The sequence below is a fragment of the Columba livia genome, chromosome 1 (assembly GCF_036013475.1).
Source record: "Columba livia isolate bColLiv1 breed racing homer chromosome 1, bColLiv1.pat.W.v2, whole genome shotgun sequence".
Taxonomy (NCBI): domain Eukaryota; kingdom Metazoa; phylum Chordata; class Aves; order Columbiformes; family Columbidae; genus Columba; species Columba livia.
This window is the reverse complement of record NC_088602.1, coordinates 69,271,271-69,294,592: the sequence shown is the minus strand read 5'-3', so window position 1 is coordinate 69,294,592 and position 23,322 is coordinate 69,271,271. Positions and strand designations below refer to the sequence as shown.

At 41.8% G+C, this 23,322-nt stretch overlaps 1 protein-coding gene across 2 annotated transcripts in view; it reads right to left on the bottom strand.

Annotated features, from left to right (window-relative positions):
- The window catches only part of AFF3 (ALF transcription elongation factor 3), a 336,480-nt gene that overhangs the window by 101,010 nt on the left and 212,148 nt on the right, over nucleotides 1-23,322 (bottom strand). For both annotated transcript variants that reach the window (XM_065061339.1, XM_065061340.1), the window contains exon 8: nucleotides 4,164-4,215. In XM_065061339.1, coding sequence (XP_064917411.1) covers nucleotides 4,164-4,215 — 52 coding nt within the window. The remainder of the gene's footprint in view (nucleotides 1-4,163; nucleotides 4,216-23,322) is intronic.

Here is a 23,322-nt window from a genome sequence, read left to right as displayed (position 1 = left end):
GCTCAGACCTTGCAGGGCCAGCCTGCCCCTGTCCCCATCCCTTCTTAGGGAGGGCAGATTGCAAGCAAATGCTGCCTTCCCTCTTCCTTTGGTGTAGGGTGCACAAGTAAAATAACGAGCCCAGTAGGATTGCTTGCTGCCTCCCTGTGCACTATGTGCAGAGAGTGTCTTCAACCCTCACATTTACCTGCTGCTGCAGGGGGATAGTTATACGATTATTAAAAAATAATTTAAAAAAAGTACTAAAGTTGCTTCTTTCAAAATACAGCAGGGGCTGGAGTGTGGAGCCATGTCCCTGGGAGTGTGTTCCTATTGCTTCTTCAACTTCTGTTTATACAATTTTACAAAATTTTGGCAGGAATCAAGAGCACATACCAGGGTGTTGGCTTTTATGAATCCCACGGGATGTGAAAGTCAAGCTGACTGGATGAACTTTGGTTACATATTCCAGACAAGCACAATGACTCTATTTATTCAGACTTGGCAGCCAGAATGCAGATTGACTCCGTGGGTAATAAATTTTCACAGCCACAAAACTTCAGTGGCAACCAACCTGATCCCGCACAGAAAAAATGCATACAAGGAAGGAGACTTGGGTTGCAAAAATATGTTAGATTATTATTCCATGTATGCGTACCCGTCAGTTAATTTATTTGTGCAATTCGTGTCAATCAATAGCCAAATGATGCCAGTGATCTTTTTCCCCTTAAAGGAACTACTTTCTATTACAAAATTTTCATATTGTAAAAGGACAAGTAGGGGCGAAAAAAAGAGAATTGTTCATATCACAATTGACAATCTCCTTTTAATATTTCACCCAAGACTGATTTAAGTTATCCAGTGACCTCCACAGAGAAGAGCAGGGTATTATAATGGGGACTGTTTCATGTGCTATGCCACACTTCAAGGAACCAAAAGGCAATAACCACTACAATTCAGTACTCTGAACAATCTTAAGTACAGTTTTGACATCTTCATGCTACGGAGCTTCAGATGCTTTCTGGGAGAGATGATGATGAAACTATTACTCTCTGTGTTATAAATCAAAATGAATTGGCTCTTTAACTTGCAGATTTATGTTAACTACGTTGGTATCTGTTAATTGCATGCTCTTCAGATATTGATTGGGGATTAAAAAGTATATTTTCTTCAATCTGTGTGATGTAAAATATGCCAACAGGTAATTTTCCCTCTGCATATTAGATCCTATGATCACTGCCTGTAAAATTGAAACGATCAGTTTAAATGGATAAACTATGCTCATTAAAGAGGAAAAATACATTTAAGTAATTAAAATTAAGAGACTAATATGTGTGGATAATGTAATTACTGTGAGCACACACACACACTCAGCTCAAGCCCAGCCTCTTTTGCTTCTCCTGGGTCTGTGAATCTCACTGCCTTAATTGCTGGCGCGGAGGGAAGGGTTGGGAAAGCCTTGCCCACTGTGGTCCCGAAGCTCTTAATCATGCCTCTGTCTTGCATTTGGCCTCCCTCATCCGTGGCTCATATTCCCTGGGTCAGTCACAGCCCTCCAAATGCCAGCCCTGGGAGCACAGAAGCACCTGTCACCCCTTGCACCGCTTCAGAAACTTGCCCTTCCCTGCTTGGTGGTTTTAGATGTAAATGCAAAATCTCCTCGAAAGTTTTCAAAGTCTTTCCCCTAAAATTCCCCATTTAGAAAGTAGAAAAATTAAAAGCTTCCCGGTTCTCGTACAGCTCACCTTCAGCTCTTTGAGAAATTGGACTACTTAAATGAGTCTGATTGTTCAAAGGTTAATTAATTACTTAAAGAATATCTGGGAATCACTCATGTACTGTTCCTATCCCTTCATCTTTGATTTCTTTCTTTCCTGTTCCTGAGCTCAGGAGGAGATCTGAGATTAAAGAAGCTCAGAATTAGGAAGTAAAAGGAAATAGGTTCTCCCACTGACATTGAGACACAGATCCACGTTGTAATCTGCACATTCATTGGCAGGGAGGGGGTCTGTGTTATTCTTTTTGGGGCCTATTTCCTGCTAGGTAGATGGAAACATAGTGGTTGAGTGGGTTTTTTTCTTCTTCTTTTTTCTTTCTTTTTTTTTAAATCCAGCAGTCGTGTTGATTTAGGATTGTTCATTAAGCAAACCTGCAGGTCTCAGCTGAGGTTCTGCAGAGCATTTCATACAGCAGGAACCAGCCTGTGCCCCCGGAAGATTTTTATCTGTACAGTCAAGTTAGATAAAAATGTGACTAGGGAAGGGGACCAAGTCACAAAATAATTGCTGAAGGTTGCTCATGCCAGGACCTGTGATGACTAGAAGTGAGTAATGGGATCTCAGCTCTGCTCTTTGCTATGTGGGTGGCAAACTCTGTCCTGGCTCTACAGAGCTTGTTCGAGCATCACGGTGACAGACCCAGGCTGTATCAGCTGTACCATAAAGCTCTGGTTACTGATCAAAGACCTCGCAGAGCATACATAATACTGAGCAATCCGAGCACATGAACGATATTAATAGTTGTAAGGAGTGGTGCTAAACCGAAGGTACCACGTGTACATGCCTGAGGAGCAGTACTTTCCCACTAGCCCTTCTCTGCCTTAATCTACTAATGTTCTTTTATGTCCTGTACAATATACACTTTCACACATCTTTTTCTGCTTGTTAAGAGGCAAACCAGCTGACACCATTACGCAGGATGCCATGTCCCCACCTGAAGGACAAGCCACCTCTCCTGACCACCCGCTCCCCTTCCCCTGCCACCCAGCCCCTCCCTGCAAGCACCCCAGCATCTGGGTGTGCTATTGTAATTCTTCAGACATCCCGTCTGTCCTTCACTTTACTTTGCCCGGTGGCGTCTACGGGCTGTATTTTAAACAATCTAGACAAGCAGGAAGAGTAATTAAATGTGAAGTGTTTCAGGATGAAATGCATTAAACAAAAAGAAATTGTATAAATATGTAAATAATTGAATCTATGTGTTGAATCTTCTTAACACCAAGAAGCTTTGCTCAAAATAGATGACATAATGGTTTGGTATAAATATTAAAAGGTTTTGATTTACTTGTTGTTTGGAATATATTGTAAAAAAAAAGACTTCTAATAACAAGAGTTAAAGAAATCCCTGGAAGAGCTTCATGCTTACATACCTCAAATTATTTGGCTAAGATTCTGAATTTCAGAAGTCTAAATAGCTACAATTACCCTTGACTGAAATAATCACAGTTGAAACCCACATTATATCCAGGTCTGGATCCATCTGTGAGATGCAACCAGGGGCAGTAATGCCCTCATATGCTCCAGTGAAGGCAGGAGAAATGCATTTTAGTGCAAGAAGGAAGGGAAGTGGCTCTTACCCTCTCATCCCCAACCACATTACCCATGCCAGTATACTGAGGAGACAGCGTGGCAGAGCGCCGCTTGGCAATGAGGCACTCGGCCAGCCATGGGAAAGGCAAGATCCAGCCTGGTTCTAGTGAGTACTTAATCATTTAGACAAAACACAGCGCTGTTTCAAGGAAAAATTGGGAGACACCTCCTCCCGCCACCAAAACCCAGCTCTCCTGACACAAAAAACCTTGTCTGACTTATCTGCTCCCAGTCAGGTAGTTCAGGGTCATTGAAAGCCAGGCAAGTGCCCTAATTGCTGTGTTATAGAGTGAACCAAACGCACAGCCAAGGCTCTCTCTCATTTGTCCTTGGCTTCCTCATCACTCACGGGCCATGCCAAGACAGGACTGAAAATGCTCAGAGGAGAGGGCTGGGGGGATGCTGGCGAGGCTCTGGGCAGGTAAGAGATAAGCAGCCCAGTGGCTAACCCCCGGGGCCGGCTTATCCTTGCAAAGTTTGGCCTGAAACCTTAATCCAGAATTCCCGTTTCTCCCTCCTTTTTGGCCGCTCTCTAAACCAAAACAAAACTCGAATCAGAAGGAGACTGATACAAAAACCTTCTGGGTCACATCAGGGTAATAAATCAAGAGCGCTGCAGACTGTTCCCCACCAACACAGCAGTCAGCACACACGGGCTGGCTCCAAGCAGCAACATCTGTTACTTCAGTTACAGCGCTGCCATGTATTTTGATAACCTATATGTATGTTTTGAAAAAGCATTAGCAAAATATTTGCAGTAGCTCAGTCTCGGCAAGAAACACGCTACAAGTGACATGTTAGTCGTCTGGTTCTTACCTGGTCATTCTCCTCTTCATCGCTGCTTAACTTGAGGTCATCTTCTAGCATTCTGGAAAGCAAGCAGTAGAATAAATTATAATTTACCAAAATGCTTTAAATCTGATGTTTTCTCTGAGCTACTGTAAACATCTAATAATTTAAATAGAAAGAAAATATATTTTATCCCAGTAACTCTGTACATGTGACGCTTTATAATTTTTTCTCATCCAGTTCCTATCAACTAACTTCTTAGTTTATTTCCTACTATTACTGCCTAAGGGAAAATGTTTACTAGACTAATAATGGATTTTGAAAAGATTGTTGTTATTAGAGTCACTGAAAAGCAATTTTTATATGCTAAAAATAATATTTTTGATGCTGACAGGTCAGTAGTCTCTCTGAAAGGAAAATTTTGCTCCATTTGGCTTTGAGCTTACAAAACACAAGTAGATATTTACACTGGCAGTACTGCAGCACAAATAAGATTCAGTGATGTTTCCCAAAGGCCATTTTTACTTTATTGCTTGTTTGATGTAAAATTGACATTGAATGAAACAATTAAAACTAAAATATACTATCTCAGTGCACAAGAGTATCTATGAGGATTTCACTGTCATATAAACATAGAAAATAATGCATCTTTTCTAATGAGGATTTCATCCCCCCTTCCCATATCCTTTCCTCAACTTGCTTAAACTGGCTCACAAAGAAGAGGAGTTTGTTTTTACCTCCTCCTTGCATTTTTTTTGTTTATACAAGCTAGGTTTAAGTAACCAGAAGTTAAAGGAGTTGAAGAGCTGCAGTGCCTGGAAGGTCTTCAAGAACGGGATATACTTTTAAAAAACACTTATGTAATAATAATAATGATAATGTCAGAAAGTTGCTAATTTTTCTTGCGTTGTGGGAAACGAGAATCTGTAATTTTGCCTCGAAAGAAAGCTTGGTGAGCAATTCAAACACATCCTGTGACGTGGGTGGTCTCCGGAGTGTAAATATCTCAAGAAGACATATGTAGTAATTTCAAACCACCTCCTTGTACTTGTGCCTAGATCTTCCAAGAGCGTGCCTGAAAAGTGTGACTCTTACATGGTGTGCCGTGTCTTAAAAGAGCACTGAGCCCAACCACGCTCTTCTCAGCTCCTCGCTATACGTACAGTCCCTGCCTGTTGCTGCTATCACAGCTGCTTCCCTATTTCCCTGTGGCACCTTTTGTGAAATGTAGGTGTATAAGAACAGGATTGGGGGTCAGAGCAAAAACTCCCACTAGTTCGTCTCTTAAAGACTCCTGTCTTGCTGGTTTTCCCCACATTTCCTTCTGCTTCTGCCAAGATATTTCCTCTGTAAAACCAACATATCAAATTCAGCAAAATCTCATTGCAATGCAGACACCTCAAATATAGGACACCCATTTAGAGGAACTTGATAATCTCACAGCAAGATTTGCCTGTGTTTTATCCAGAATTATGTCGGACAGGCAGGAAAAATCTTGCTTTGCCATCTCCTGAGTCAGCAAAAACTCTGATGACCATATTGATGCAGCTACTGGCCAGCCTAACAAGCCCTTCTTGTGGGCAAGTGGACAGGTATGAATTACATGGGATATAGCTCCCAGGACCTAAAATATGTCAGAGAGTCAAAGCTTCCTGTAGACACTGCAAGATCCACATTGGCTTTGGATCCCACCACTTATAGGGATCAAAACAATCTTAAAATTGCTCATTTTTTTTAGTTAGATCTGTTTAGAGCACCCCTGAGAACACAGGGCTTGAAAACAGAAAGCTAAGATCTGAGATTGGGCACTAGGTAGTTAAATATGATGAAATCTGCACTGGTACTGATTTAACCAGAGAGAGATGTTCTTTACTGTGTGAAAAACAGAGCACCCAGAGTGTCACTGCCTGCTCTCCCTTGAATTTGAGTGTGCAAATTTCTGCCAGTGAGGTGGTTGTTAAGCACATTATTTAAGATTTTAGTTCCTAAATGGAAGTTGCAAAATCAGAAACAAATACTGAAATGTTCTAGGTAGCTCTACATATTTATTAGTGTCATGGCTTTTTGTATCAACATAAAAAAATGTGTTTTGGGAGTCTGTGATTAGAAGCAATTTTGATGCTTCAAAGCCTTGAGGTTGTGTGGAGGTGCGAGTGGAGCTAAGGTGGGGCATCAGGAGTGCAAGTGGGAACCATTCACACAAAAGGAACATGGAGACACAACCTTGGCCCATCAGCCTCTCCCTTGCTCGTATGTTTTAGCCCGTCTTTATTTTCCCTGTCTGTTTCTCATTTCAGAGGTGCTGGTCTCCAAGAAAAGCACTGCCTGCCCGGGGCTCATGGCCCCTTTTGGAACTATGGTCAGCATACAAACAATCTCCTAATAATGGGGATAGGAAGAAACAGGGCATCATAAAATCCTTGCTCGTTTTTTTTCCCTAGAGCGGAACCTGACCTGGCTAATCTATGTATTTGTCACAAGAATGCATCAGCTTAAGACAGCTTGCCAATGCAGAGGTCTACCTTGTAAAGGCAGGAGCTGTGCAGGTATAACCTCCATGCCTGAAAGTCTTCACTCTTCACTGGTTCCCAGAGTGCTTTCACTGTCAGATGAGGCCCTCAGCCCTCATCTACAAAGCTACAGCCAGAGCAGAACGCACTGTCACCAATGACTTTAGGGACTGTTGTGACAGGACAAGGGGTGACGGTTTTAAAATAAGGGAGGGGAGATTCAGGCCAGACATGGGGGCGAAATCTTTTACATTGAGGGTGGTGAAACACTAGCACAGTTGCCCAGAGAGGTGGTAGATGCCCCATCCCTGGAGACATTCCAGGCCAGGCTGGATGGGGCTCTGAGCATCCTGATGTAGTTGCAGATGTCCCTGATCATTGCAGGGGCTTGGACGAGATGACTTTTGAAGATTCCTTCCAATTCAAACTATTCCAAGATTCTACAATTCTATGATTCTATGACTTCAGCTTCACCCCTCAGCAGTCCTGGAGAGGGAGGGTCTTTGGACACCAAGCAGGTCTCACAGCCCAGGCTGAAGCACTCGCCAGGTGAGAAGGATGTATTTGTGTTAGAGTGACTCCAGTTTGCAGTAAGCATCTTAAAGAAACTTGATCAATTTTGACTCTGTATACTTTTGAGGAATGCTTCTCCTCAACAACTCATCTCCATCATGACAACGATGATGGTTGAAAGAAAGAGTCCATAACTGGACCATCAGACCCCACTAGAAGAAAGGGAGAACAGAAGAGGAAAAAAATACTTTAAGCTCACAAGAGGCATCACATTAATTTGTAATTTATCTGAAAAGTGCTTTGGCACAGATTCAGCACAGAATGAGCTTTGGTACACCATAACGTAGCAGAGCACTTCATGCTTAAATCAACCCCTGCTCAGGATGGAATTTCCTTAAGTATTCTGGCAAATTAGTACAAGGATCCACAGACAAACACATACAAGCTCATGTGCAAACACAGCCTTTTCAACACAGCCTATCTATAGTTATTTTCTATAATACCTTTTTTAGAATATGCAAAATCCAGGCCAGTAAGTGACATCATCTGCGGGTTTTTAGATTTTTTGAAATGGACTTGGCTTTGGTGTGCTTGGGCACTGGTAAAAAGATAAATAAATGTAAGTTTGTAAACAAAAGCTAGAAAAATGAAGCGGTACTCAAAGCAGCTCTGAAAACCACACACTACCACTTAGGGCTTCCGCACTTGAGCACATACGGTCAGGAAGTCAGTTTGCAGAACCTAATTACACATTTTTAGTGAAATCTCTGTGAGGTCGTGGAGGCAGCGAGGGGTGGGAGGCTCAGGCAGGAGCACTTTAATTAATGCATTTGTTCCTTTCTCTGCAAAGACCGTGACAGGTAGAGACATAATGGAAGGAAATGAGGATGAGTTTGGGATATTGAGAAATGCCTCAGCAAGCCAGCTGGTTTCTTTCTCCCCAATTAAGGGGTTGCAGCGGGGGGTGCTGGGCCACTCAGTTACGGTGGGGAAGGAGGGGGTGAGGGGTTACTTATATGCAATGGAAAATAGTCTGAACATCTTGTAGAGGGCATTGATGTTCAACATCTGCCAATTACAATGTGACTGCGTGTCCAAATCTCCTACACAGCTTGTCAGAAAAACTGACCTGTTTTACCTGGGGGCTGCTCACTGCATTGGTTCAGTAGGCTACCGGGGTGGGGTGACCATGTGGGGCACTGCAGAGGGACCCTGCACGATTCCTGCTCATTCCAGCATGTCAAAGAGCCTGAAGATGCTCCTGATTAAAAGTACCTGAGGTTTGGGATGGGAGGCCATCGCAGGCCACCTGGGAACCACCTTGCTGAAAGGCAATGGTCAAGTTGAGACTTGCAGCTTCGCTGTTTTGTCTGCCTCTCTTCTTTCTGGATTTGTTGTTGTTGGAAAGTCAAGTCCTAAGCAAGGATTATCTTCAGTCCCAGACAGAGTCCAGGTGATAGCAGGAAGACATCTAGGTTTTCCTCCAGGAAGTAACAACAAAATCACATCAAGTTTCAAGTGTGAGGGTCCAGATCAAAGATTTTTGGGTTTGAAAGAGCTGAAGGAGAAGGAGCTAATGGAGGAGAAGATGTCAGTGGTGCAGTGTCTGGGGGAGGTGGTCTTCAACTGCCACTTGGGAATCAGTCGCAACTTTCAAGGTCTGAAGCCAGTATGAGACACTTCCAGCATAGCCTTACTTAGAAGGATATCCATTTTCCTCCAGGGTGAAGACATGGCCCCACTCAGGAATTATCCTTCACATCTGCTGGTGCACACGGAGGAAGCAGCTGGCATCACACCTTGCATTTTGCTTTAACCTCTTGATACGTTTCACATTGCTTGGCCTAATGAATTCTTTCCTTCCCCCCTGCAAATTATTTATTGAGGCATAAAACTCAAGAAATGCCTCTGTGGTTTGGTTTTGTGATTAGAGAGATTCCCTTTTGGCACATAAATCAAAGGACAAGAGAAGAAGCCTTGAAGGTTTTCAAGGTAGGTTATGAAAATGAGAGGCAAACCTCTCCTTGTGTCCCTCTAAGCTACTATACCAGATATGGTCTTCATGATAATTTGGTAATTAGAACCAAACAAAGATCAAGATTGGAGTGGAAAAATATTGACAGTAATTAAATAATTAACACTAATGGTTTAAGAGGGAACATGCCAATGGTTTGCAAGCCTGGGGTCCAAATTTAAGTATGTTGCAATTGTCATTTAAATAAATTCAGAAGTCACCGTCTTTGCAATTTGTGAGAGATCTCATGAATGTGTTAATCTGATCAAGTATATTGTTCCATTTTAATGCTAGGCAGCATCTCAGTCAGAATACCATGTTTATTACAGTCTTCTGTGATTTCTGCTCATTATGTAGGAAAGGAACTTCAGTAGTGGAAAAATACTTTGATTTTGGCTGAAGAGGAACCCCACAAAGCAAAGAGTTGTGATGAAATATGAAAATCAGATAACTAAGTGCTCATTCCAGCTTATGCCACCGCAATGTTTCATCTGAATGAGACTGGTTTTGGAAAATTGTCTTATTTTTTAATGTACAATATTGACATTTTATTTTCTTTCCCATAAATGCATAGTGACCTTTCAAGAACTGGACATTAGTTTCAATATTAGCAGAAACCCAGAAACAAACCAGATATTATTCTAAGTAGCAGTATGCTAGAAAGCTCTCAGACTGGCTCCAGATGTTTAAAGTCACAACTAATGTGCTGGTACAGGAGAAGAAAAGTATTGCTTCACGTTGTCGAAAAACAAAACAAAACCTTCCTGGAGGCACAAAATTGTGCAAGACCTTTAACTTTTGTTCCCAGCAAAATTAGAGAGAACGCCAGGTGGGAATCTGCTGTTCCTATCCAGACTGTGCCCTTATGTTACTGAGATTATTTCAGCCACGAGTGCTCACATACGTAATATGATTTAAGCTGCAATAACACAAATGTATGTTCAGTTTCTGGCTGTCTTTGGTTGCTTTCTAAAAGATAAATGCAAGGAAAAATATGTCTGGTAAGAAATACACAGAATTCATAAGAAACAGATGAACACATTTCCTTCCTTCAAAAAAAACCAAAAAAGAACAAAAAAGGAAACTAATGTTGTTGCAATTACCTTGGTTACTTGCACATAACAGATGGCCAGTTACATTTGCTGCTTACCTACAGCCAAAAAAGGTTTTTCAAATAGCTTTGTTTACTAATCCTAAATATAGGAGTAGCTGTTTTTATACAGTAGTAATTTTTAATTAATTAGATTCTGATTGCTGAAATTATTTTTCACTTTAGTGCTATAACTGATGCAAATGTTTCACTTTAAAAAGCTCATGCATTTATATGATCTGAAAAGTGTATCATTTATTCGTGTTTTATACAAAATAGTCAAAAGCTTACAGATTGAGGTAAGCAACTAGATCGAGGGGATGTTTTATAAATGCTGCAATAGAGTTTTCAGCAAGCTTGTAAGACCTCTGCAAGCACTGCTTGCAGCATCTAAAATTCACTCTGAATATATGATGTTTAAGTTGTAAAAGCCCCTCAACAAACAGTTTGTGCAAGCTCTGCTACACAGAAACATGCAGGAAAACATGATTATATAGGATGCCGTCAAATCTAATTAAAAACAGAGGGAGAAGTCCAGTAAAATCAGGCTGGTGAAATATTAACGTATTTAATGCTGGAATGAAGCATATATATCAATGTGAGATTTAATTCCAGAGTGTAGAATTTAAATGCCTGAAAAACAGACTCAGTCTATAGAAATGGAATTAGCAATTCCAATAAAAAATAGATGCTCTGAAGGAAAAGTTTTCCGTCCTTGGCTTGAATCCATCTAGGCTGGTCTATACCACTCTCCAAAACCATTTAAACCGGCTAAATGCTCTGCTAAATTCCCATTACATTGACAGCCTCATTAGAAATGCAAGGCAGTCCTCTCTGAGTGATACAGCCATCACTCTCTCCTATGAGGAGAACTTGAAATAAGGTTTCCTCTGCAGCAGCTGTCCCAGTGAGTAACTGTGCTTGCCCCAGTGATGTTTTCCCCCTTTAAAGAAAGGGAGAACAAATGCGATTGAATCATACCCAAATTTTTCTAAGTCCTTGGCAGGGTGGCAAGAAAGCACCCCACAGGCCATAGCGCTTCCTGAGGATGATGTTTAGGCAGAAGGACTCAAGAGTCCCTGCTCAAAAATGGGAGAAATTATTCAAAAAATGGGGGAAAAAACTATATGTGAGCCCCCTCCCTGAGCAAAGTAGCCACCTAAAAATGTGTGAACACTCAGAAAGGGTAGAGTGATGAGCGACACACTGGCAGCTCACGCCTAAGCACATAAGTAGTCCAATCACTCTGAGGACTTACCAAAGCTTCATGGCTAATCATGCTCTGTGTGACAGGAGGGAACACATTTGGGGAATAAAAGTTTTGAATGCGCCACTCGCAATTTTCCAATCCATTCCTTACCTCCCTGCCCCTGCTCCCCCCAGGCTCTCAGAGTGTGATTAGCAGTTATTTACTAACTCTCTCCCTCTGATTTCCTAGCAATTGCTGATACTGCCATCTACAAAATATTCATTTCAAATGTGAAATGAGATAAGAGTGCATGCACTGCACTACCACCTTGTCTGTCATCCATTGTGGCAAGAATCTTGGGGAATTTAACGTGTCTGAGACAGAACTGCCACTGCCAAGTCTACTCACTAAAGGTGCAGCATGTGATTTTGTATTTAGTGATTATTTCCTTATAAATAGCCTCTTTCTGCCTAATCTCCAGCATTACAAGCATCTGTCCTCTTGCTGGAGTCATCATCCCACACATTTTTATTCTCGTGCTCCCTTGCAGATGACTGCAGTCATCTCTCTAATACTGACCATCCATTTAGCAAGGTTCATACCTGGGGCTGTGATGGTGTTTAGCCCTATCTCACTGTCTGGGTAAGGGAAATGAGATCATTTAGGCTAGAGGTTCTCAAACTTTGCTGTGCCAAAATGAGAAGTGTCTTGTATGATCAAAGCGACGGGGAAAGCGGGAGCTTGTGTCCCTGTGGGATTCGCTGGGCCCTGCATGCCAGAGGCTGGTGCGATGTCCCTGTGCCAGGGCACCCCACTGGCGCTGGCTCCCAGCTCCTGCTCACCCGCATCTCTCAAGTGTTTTCAGACTTGGAGCTTCTCTAAGTAATCTTTCTTATGAGGAGAGACTGAGAAAGCTGAGTCTGTTCATCCTGGAGAAGGCTGAGAGGGGATCTCATCAATATTTATAAATATCTCAAGGGTCGGTGTCAAGAGGATGGGACCAGACTCCTCTCAGTGGTGCCCAACGATAGGATGAGGGGCAACAGGGACAGACTGAAGCACAGAAGGTTGCATCTGAACATGAGGAAAAACTTTGATACTTTGAGTGTGCCAGAGCACTGGAACAGGCTGCCCAGAGAGGTTGTGGAGTCTCCTCTGGAGACATTCAAAACCTGCCTGGGCACATTCCCATGCAATCTGCTCTGGTGAACCTGATTTAGCAGGTGGGCTGGACAAGATGATCTCCAGAGGTCCCTTACAACCCCAACGATTCTGTGAGTCCCCACTTAAAAACGGAGTCAGGAGGACATTCCTTGTTCTGGGATATACAACTTTGTGTTGGTTTCTTTCAAGCATTCCTTTGTTTAAGTGGAGCTGAATTAATAAATGATTTGGACTATTCGATAACCTGCTCCATCCTCACTGTTTCTTTCTCTGTCATCCTCCACGAAGTTTAAATATAGTTTCCTACCACATCCTAGGTAGCAACACTGGGTCTCCTACTCATCGCTGTACAGCTGCTCACAAACACATCCCTTTGGTCCCAGTCTTTCATTGGCATGATTTTCAGAACTGGTTAAAGCTAAGATATCTTTAATTTGCACTTAATTGATATTGTACACAACACATTTTTAAAACCTTACAAAGGTCTATTAGAGCTTCGTTAGTAACTTTACCAACCAAAGTTGCCAGCTCCTCACAGAATGAAGTCAGCTTTGGTTGATGAGAACTTAAATTTATTTCCTTGAAAGTAAAACACTGAACACCAATAATTATGCTGTTATCCTTCAGTTCCTTAGTGGTATTTAGGAAACCTTGTTTGGTGTCCCACCAAAGCTTGTGTGCAGCAGTAGGTGCCAGGCAATCTGTCCTAAACTTTCTTCCTTGGCCTTTTGGCATATGGCACAGCATTAGCTGTCTCCTGGGTGTTACCCCTCATTTCAAGGTACATCATAGATGACCCTTAGATTATGCCAGCCAGTGACCTTCAGGGCTCTAAGGTAACATGGAAGATTTGAGACTTACAGATACTTGTGTCTAGGGTAAATGATTTTAAATAATTTATTCTCTCTAGACACTGTTCAGCTTCCTGCTTTTCTGCATATAAAAATATTTTTGACTCTAGTATTGTTAGTAGCTTTAATATTTCCTGATAATAAGGGGCTATTACTAGATTTTTTTATTGTTGTTGTTCTTTATATAATTTAAGAAAACTCTTATTCTCATTGTTCTTGAACTTTCCTCTGGTATTCTCCAGTCCTTTTATCCCTCTTCAGTATTTTATAATTTCTCTTTTAGACTGAGTGTTATCTTTCCCTTTCATGTTACACGCATTTTATATTTCATCTCTATTGCACAGATTGCTTTTTCATTTCTAATTGCTATTTTTACTTCACCAGTGAAGCTGAGCTAGCTGAGCAAAGTTGGGTTTTTCCTCGATTGTAGAAATGCAGACTTTTGCTAACCTAATGAAGCTCTGCTTAAAAAAATCCAGAGTTCCTTGTTTCTAGGTTTTTCTACCCCACCACCTTCTGGTCAACAATTTCTCCCACTTTGGGACACCACCATTTCCATGTTGGGACTATCCTTTATTTGTCCAGGTTGGATATATTAAAATCACAATCTCGTTCTCAGGCAACCATGTGCTTCCCATCCAATGACTGATTTATCTTTATTTAAAGCAGGGGTGAGTATGTCTGGTGAAATATCCTCAATGCTAGAGAAGTGCCACAAAAGCCATCCACAATGTTTATTTTAATTTAATGGCCAGCCATGCTAGGCCTCTGGTGATATCTTCAAAACTAAGACTTCTGGTATCCACGTGGTGAATCTGCCTTTGCCTTACAGTTCAGAGCTGATGGGGCAGCTCTGTCCCCTCCTGTAACTGAAGTTGATATTCAATGATTTTCTGTCTCTTGCATAAAAAATATCCCAAACTTGAGCTTTTCATGTGAAGAAAGGCTAGAGGAGGGAAGGAACATGCTAATTTAGTCCTTCTCAATACACGTGGCTGATGGGCAGATACAGAGAAGATATTGCAGAATCTATATATATGGCACTGAGCAGTGGGAGAGGAGCATATGGGAACCAAACCTCCTCCATAACCTCTTGAGCTCCAAGTAGTAGAAAGCTGTGAAAGATACACCAGGACCCCCAAAGTTTTCAGCATTTCCTTTTAAATACTTTTCCTAGTCATTTCCTGTAAAGCCACTATAGGTGTTTTACTCAGTCCCGTCTGCAATACTTACAGCTTCATTTAGTTTTAATATAGTTATAAATGGGCTGTAGCGGCCTGCTTCTTTTAATAACTAAGTAAATGAAACCCTGTCTGTAATAATAAATGAACCATCCATCTGGGAGGCCTCCAGTAAAAATTTCAACAGGTATTTATTGCTCCTTTATGTAAACAGTACTCTGGACAATACAAGTGATTATACTCTCTGTCAGCCCTGTCAGGAAGGAGACAGTATAGTTTTGGATGAGGTTTCATAGTGTACACACTGAGTTTACAGGTTTATTTGACTAGATGGAGACAAAATGATTAAAACAAGCAAATAAACAGGCAAGAACCCAGTTGGCTACTGTGAAAGTCAGCATACCATTTTCTTTAAAGATATGGGCTGTGAGGATAAAATACAGAAAACTGACAGGTCTGTGGTGAAACAGACTCCTCTCAAGCCCAGATGTTTCACAGACACCCCCCTAAACAAAACCAACCCCACCTCTGCAGAAGTGGAAAGTGTTTCACTGTAAAATCAACACTTCTATAGAGACTTTAAAATATATTGTGCCCTTGTAGGTTCTCACAGTACAGAAGAGCAAAACCTCAGGAGAATCCCTGACTGCAGAGCATGGGGTGGCAAACCACCCTATCCATCCCTGGGAGTCATCCCTTTCACCCATGGACACTGCTGCTCACACACTGTAACGGGCAACAGCATGACACTTTTGCAGTAATGAAGTTTTAATTAAAAAAATCTCATTGCCAAAATCATCTTCATACCACTATCATAGTCCGCTTCCTAATTACATACCATTACATTCCACTATTGCTGAAATAATAAAATGTCAGAATCTATTGTCAAATTATTAATCCAGTGTGTGGCAAGAGGAAAAAAAATAAATGAAACAAGAAGGAAAACCTAAAAGCTCATGTATGGTCAGACTGATGCGCCACCGCTTGATGCTGAGAAGTGGGCTGTAGAATTCTGTACATTAAATTTGTAGGGGCTGCTGTGATTTTTGTCAAGATCGCCAGGCCTCAAATTTCTGCAGGAATGGGCTTAAACCTCTCCCATGAGCAGGTTTCTCAGTGCCTTTCATTTGCAGCCAAGCTAGGCATAGGGAAAAACACATTTTTTTTTCCCTTATGAGACAGAGTACAAAAGGAAACCAAAGCTCTCGGCCAAAACGCCAGGCAGTATTTTGCCCCATGGGGTGAATGAATTGCTGTTCATTATGGAGGCCTGCACTCTGTGTGCTTGGCTCAGAGAAAAGGGCAGCGCTGCTCCCAAGGGGGCTGCCTCCATCGCCAGGGTGCTTCCAACATTTTTCCTAAGCTTGGCACACTAACAAACTTATTAGGAGACGCTGCATCAGTGATAGTATTCTCTTTTTTCCTCTCTGCTTTTGTTCTGATCACAAGATGCTGAAAAGGGAGAAGATAATAAAATAAGAAGGTAATAAAACAGTGGCCCGGGTTGCCCGGAGAGGTGGGAGATGCCCCATCCCCAAAGACATTTCAGGCCAGGCTGGACGGGGCTCTGAGCAACCTGATCTAGTTGCAGATGTCCCTGCTCATTGCAGAGGCTTGGCCTAGATGGCCTTTGAAGGTCCCTTCCAAACCAAACCATTCTATGATTCTGTGATTCTAAGATAACCCCAAGAAGGAGAAAGGGGAGAAGATAATCTCAAGGGGGCAGACATCTCAGAACTGATGGCACTCCGAACTGGTAGCACACCAAAACATGGGAGGAGCTGCCTGTTTTTCCTGCGGATGGGCTGAGGGAGGGAAGGGGCTACTCAGGCAGCACCAGGGGCTGCAGGGACAGGGGAGCTGGAGGCAGGCGCTGGCACCCGGGGCCAGCATGTGGCCGTGGACTTTACTGCTGGGGGGAGAAAAGCATGTGCAAACAGTGAGAGCCGTGGTCAGATAATTCCTTTGCATCACATGGAGCTGCACTGTTGCTTATGTGGGATTTTGTTTAATTCCAATTGTATCTTGCCACTCCGGTTGAGGTGTGCAGGTTGTCCAGACCCTCAGCTGCCCTGGGGTCTGACGGCACTGAGCATCTCTGGCCTGATTGTTTCACTTTGAGATAACCCTTTGTAGAAGCCAAAATGGGAAATAGCTCTTCCTTAGGAATAATCTCATTTCTAAGTTGCAACAGCAGAAACAATCAACCAAGAGCAGCTCCTCCAGAGAGAGGAAGGGCTTTACTCCCAGCATTTAGATCCTGCCCGTGCTGTGCAGGAATACACCACCTGGACTGCAGTATATATATATTAAAACAAAACCAAACCAACCCCCCCAAACAAACAAAAAAACCCCAACAAACCAAACAAACCACAAACAAACAAACAACAACAAACCCCAAACCAAAACGAAAACAAAAAACCCCAAACATGTATTTTTTTCTTTAGAAACACTTTATGGACAAAATTCTGAAGTTAGCTCTCAAACAGTAAAACATGCTATATCTCCTTTCTAATGTCTCTTTTTAAATATACACGAGGGAATAACTCTCATAACTCACCCGACACACACTATCTTATGAGTTATAGGTCAGACTTCTATGCACAGAGTGTGTGTTGCACTTCCCCACATCATTATGAATTTTCTATCCCTCATCATTCATATCATGTCAGAATATCTATTACAAACCCCAGTTTGCAAGAAGGGCTCCTGTTTTCCTCTTTCATTTTATCACTGCTCTTAAATTTTCTTCTGGACACCAGCTTGGCATGCTCGCAGTACCATGCGGGCAGCTTCTGAGAAAAAGTAATACTCAAAAATCATATGTCAGGGCCCTAATGTCACTTCCAAAGAAATATCTTTTTTAACTAATAGGAATAGTGTATAAAAATGAATTAGACACAATTGTATTCTGATTGCCCAATTTTACCACCCAACTGCTAACTACCACAACCATCATGTAAAAAATAATAATCTGGAAATCTAAATGAAGTCTGATAATGCTTTCTGCTGTCCTAAATCTTTGGAAGTGTTGAGTCATCTTGAGAAAAATGTTGACAATAGTTTTTTCACAAAGGCTCAAGAGTCGACGAGGCTCTAACTAGTGTCTTGTGTGAGGGACTTAGAACCGAAGGGAATTTTCTGACAAATAGTTCAGCCATCAAGAACAATGTGAGGACTGAACAAAAGGCTTGGCAATTGCTAGATTTGAGAAATGTTTTTGCCTAAATAACTAAAAAAGTTCAATTTCTGCACAAAATTATTGATTTCAATATTTCTGAAATGTTATGCTTTCTTTTTTTTCTTTCAAAAACATGATTTCAAAGTATGCTTGTATCTAATGCTGTACTAAGGCCACCCAAGTGCTTTCTGGAGTGATGTAAGCTAAAAGAAATGATTAGTCCTGAATGCATTCTTTTTTCATTTTGTTGAGAAAATGACCTCAGCTTTTTTTTTTCTTTTTTATTTTAAGTTAACCCATATGATTTTTTATGGCATCAAACACAATATCAACTACCCACAGTGAGTAGTTAATTTAATTCAGTTTGCAAAGGACTGAAACTAGCCTTGGTATGAGTTTCATCTGCATCCACAAAACATACTGGCTTCTTTCATTTTTTCCCAGTCACTGGCTGTTAACTGAAGCTTTCTGTGAAATATTTTTTCTGTTATTAGCTGTCAGACTGCCATCCATAGGAGCAAACATCTATACCATAGCAGTGTTGTAAGCAAGTATTGGTATAAACCAACCATGCAGGAAAGGGATTCTCAGATTATTATATGACTGAAATTCAATTTTTTTTTTTTATTTTATTTTATTTTATTTTTTTTTTTTTTACAAAATCAGATTGGAATTAAGGCCATTTGCTCAAATCTGTTTCATTATACAAATGGTTGGTTGGTTTGTATGTTCGAAATTTATGATTATTTCATACTCGGTTCCCCAGAACTGAATTCTACATGGTCTCCTACAGGATCTACCTATGGCCTCCACCTTTGAAAAAATGGCATTGAGTATCATTTAACTTATTATTATTTGATGTCAGATTGATTCAAATCAAAACAATCATTATTCTTTCAGAAGTGCTGTTTGGTGTGGAAATAAAATATGCCAGACTTAATACTGACAGAGCTGTGGTAAATTATCTGTTTGATATTTAAGTAAGAATAAACCCTACAGATAGTAAGGTGTTAAGTTAGTACAACTGCAAATAATTTGTGAGCAAACATTTTGCCTATTATATGCAACACATATTTAAAAAGTCATATATACAATGGATGACACAACTTCTAAAGAATTCAATTTAGTAGTGGCAATGTTAATGGCCAAAAGTGGATCTCTGAAACGAAATATATTGGGTTAGTTTCATCATCAGTGTCAGTCTACTAAAACCGGTTTCATCAGCAATTAATTTAGCCCACTATATTACCTTCAAGGCAAATTATTTTTTACTGATAAAATACTTCAGATGTACATGGTTTATCAGGTACTTAAATATTTTCAGTGCATTGAAGACAGCAGAGATGGCTGATGAAAATACTGAATAAAACAGGCAAAATGTAGGAGACTGACAATAAAGACCTTTGAAATATGTAAATAACTTTCCAGAAGTTCTACAAACCTTTAAACTATCTCCAGCAGAGTCTTTATTAGTTTAAAAAAAAAATCATTCTGTATTTTCCAGTGTACTACTGTCCTCATACTAACATCAGAACAGTTTTTACCATTCCAAAGATGTAGCAAACAGCCCTTACTACATATTTTTTATAAATGTCTCACACTTCAAGTGCGTATGCAATTTATAGCAGTGCCAGGGAAGAAAAGGCAGTGAATGAAAGGTCTGTCAGAATTTTCTTATCAATACTTTTTCCAAGTTTTCCTTGTAGCTGAACACCGAAGCACAAGGACTTAGTTTCCCTATTACCAGGAACATTAACTAGTATGAAATAGGACTGATCCTATCAAGACAGGCACCAATTTATTAACAGGCTGTATTCTATCATGCTGTTTTCTGATGAGAGATCTCTGCATGGGTACATCTCCCAACACCCTGTGAGGTCAAAAGTAAACAAACTCTCATTCAATGGGAAAGAGAAAACTGAGGCAAAGAGATTTCATCATTTTTTCCAAAATCCCTTTGTTCAATCAGATCCAGAACTGGGGAAGGAAACTCCACATCCCAACTGGGAACCCATCGGCATTGCCTCAGATGTACCCGTGACCCAACATCTGAGGCTGCTTAGTCTCTACTTCACCTTTGTGGCCTTTGCTAGGAGGAAATTTTAAGTGAAAGAAGGCCAAAGATAAGGCAGGAAGGTGAAGAGATGCTGAAACAGTATGTGCAACAATATCTCTTCTATCAGAGCACAGCAAAGCTACTGGAGCCGCATATGTCAACTTATAAGAGTCTGTAATTCTCTTGCAAATACACATTCCTGCCTGAAATGGGGCAAGTAGGTTTTATGTAAAGAACACATTTTTTCATCTGTAAAATGTTACAAATAAAAAATAAAATTGGACCGGACGATTTGAATTTCTTTCAGAAGAAGCCGTAACATTTGACCTATTTTGGCATTTAAAATAAAAACTTGATTATTTTAAGTTACATGTGAGAGATCATTCATTCCTAACAAGAATTTGTTATATTGCTTGTTTAGAGTAGGATTAAATAAACTTTTGTCAAGCTGAGACTGTTAACTCTTGATGTTCTTTACTGCTATGCTCATGCAGTTAACAACTTCTAACAGTCTTTGGTTTGGGCTGTAATTGGTCCTTCCATTTGTTCTTGTGTGAAAATACACTCAAAAGTGCCCTCTAAATATGTAGTTTTTTTGTGAAGTTTCTCCCTCATCCTTGTAAATGTCATGACAATTTGCTGCTAATTACTGTCAGGAAATACTAAAAAATACACATTTCAGCAGATGTATGAAGCAGCAGCAGGTAGAGATGCCTTCTGCACCCCTGCTTGGGACCACTGGGGCTGGGAGTGGGATGTCAACCACATCTGGGGTAATGGTGCCCGACTGCCTGCCAGCCTTGACAGAGGTGACTGGGCAGGCAGGCACACCCAAAATCAGGCAAAGCCAAGAGTCGTGCTAAGGGGTGTCCTTCATCATACCGAGACGGGGTGGTGGAAAATTGGCTTGCCTGTGCCCTCTGGGTTGCTCCAGTGGCCTGGTGGCTTGGGGATGAAGGGGAGCGGTGCCCATGGCTTGCAGCAGCCACCCTGAGTGGGTCTTGGGGGTAATTTGGTTCCCGACACAGCTGAAATACCAAGTACAAAAACTTTTCCCCACAGCCCCAGCTCTGAGGCTGATGAAAGGTTAAATGGGCATAAGTGGCAGGTGTCCTTCTCCAGCCACTTGCGGCTTGAGGTCCAACCCTGAAGAGTGCTAGGGAGGTTCTCTGGGCTTGGGCAAGGGGTGCAGTCACACATGGCCTGAAAAGCAAACGGCAATGCCACGGGGAGCTTGGAATCATAGAATCACAGAATGTTAGGGATTGGAAGGGACCTCAAAAGATCATCTAGTCCAATCCCCCTGCCGGAGCAGGAACACCTAGATGAGGTTACACGGGAAGGCATCCAGGGGGGTTTTGAATGTCTCCAGAGAAGGAGACTCCACAACCCACCTGGGCAGCCTATTCCAGTATTCTGCTGCTCTCACTGAGAACAAGTTTCTTCTCATATTTACGTGGAACCTTCTGTGCTCCAGTTTGTACCATTGCCCCTTGTCCTATCGTTGGTCGTTGCCAAGAAGACCCTGGCTTCAACCTCCTGACACTCACCCTTTACATATTTATAAACATTAATGAGGTCACCTCTCAGTCTCCTCCAAGCTAAAGAGACCCAGCTCCCTCAGCCTTTCCTCATAAGGGAGGTGCTCCACTCCATCATCTTTGTTGCCCTGCACTGGACTCTCCAGCAGTTCCCTGTCCTTCTTGAACTGAGGGGCCCAGAAACGGACACAATACTTCAGATGTGGTCTCACCAGGGCAGAGTAGAGGGGAAGGAAAATGTCTCTTGACCTACTAACAACCCCCCTTCTAATACACCCCAGGATGCCATTGGCCTTCTTGGCCACAAGGCCAAAGGTTGAAGGCCTGGGTGAAAGCACACGGAAATGAGTGCCTGGCTATTTAATAACAAACATGGATATTTAGCACTGAAACACAGGCCACAGCCCCATTTTGAGGATTCAGGCACAACACACATCTCTTAGGAGCGAGTCTGTCCCGCACCTTTGCTCTGACGCCGCTCCTGAGGTGTGAACACCCTCCAAAATGCAAGGGCAAGAAGAGGTACGTGAGCAGGGGCTGGCGCACCCCGCAGACTATCAGCCCTGCAGGCTGGCAGGGTGACAGCAGCCACGCTGGCACCAGGCTGCTCTCTGTCCTCCCAGGACTGTGCCTCATCTGCTGTGCGAAGATCGAAACCCAGCAAAGAATAAGGAGGAAAGTACTGGGGAGAGCACACTTTGTGTTTTAAATTATTAGCATCTTCGGTGCTCTTTAAAGACAGTGATGCTGCCATATCACATTAGCTCCCTGTATAGGTAATGAATGGGAGCCACATACTGTGATCATTAGAGTCACAACCTCAAAGAGATTTAGGAAGAAAAAAAAAAGAACTATATGCACTGAAAAATAAATGTATGCAGCCTGGGACATTCAAACGTGTCTTCTTCAGATTGCTGATTAATGTTGCATCAAATCACAGTAAAAATAGCCCCTAAGACTAATCTTCCTATTTGTAAAAGGGTAATAATGATTAGTTTTACCAATGTTTGTAGCAGACTTTAAGGGTGGGCGGGGGGAGGGTATTCACAAGAAATACTAATGAGCAGAGGAGGTCTGTAGTTTGGGGATATTCTGCTGGACGGGCACCAAATCTCCTGTGACACTTTCTGCCTAACAAATCATACAGCAAAGAGTGGATTTTCATCTGCGTGAGCTTGAGGCATATTTGAAGTTGCTTAAATGAATGTAATTGCAAAGTAATTTTATTCCACTGTTTTATAGCAGTTTCCATGCTATGCCAAAGGCAAGACCAGGGAGCCCTTGAAGGACAGGAGGCTGCTGAGAGGGCTGTGTTTTGTCAGTTATTCTCCACTTTTCTGCATCAGAGGACCCACATCACCTCAGCAAAGCCCCCATCACACAGGACCACCACCATGAGCCCCACCATCAGGCACTGAACCCCTAATTTATACCACTGGCACTTGGTCTCAGCACCTGATGAGGTGCTAAGTATAGCAGGTCTGTGTGACATGGCTATAGTCCTAGAGGTAATTTCCTACATCTTATTACCACATAATAATGGCCCCTTAACAACCAGGCTAATCAAGAATTAATGAGGCACTAAAACATTTTAAGGAACAATGAAGGATTTAAAACTTTCTCTTATGTGTTTTATTTAAAAAGCAATTCATTTAACAGTTACTGCCCTTACTTTGGAGTCATGTAAAAAGTCTTGGTACTTATCAAATGTATTAGCTGAAAGGTTTTATTAATTTATCAGTTATTTACTTTTGCACGGCTGCACATAACTGCAGAATCAAAGGAAACCTAAATGGAGCAGAAACAGACTTGGGTCCCATCTACCTCCCTCATGTCTGTCTGTCCGTCTGCTCAGGCACTACCCTGCTATCAGAAGGGAAGCCAAAGCCAGTTCAT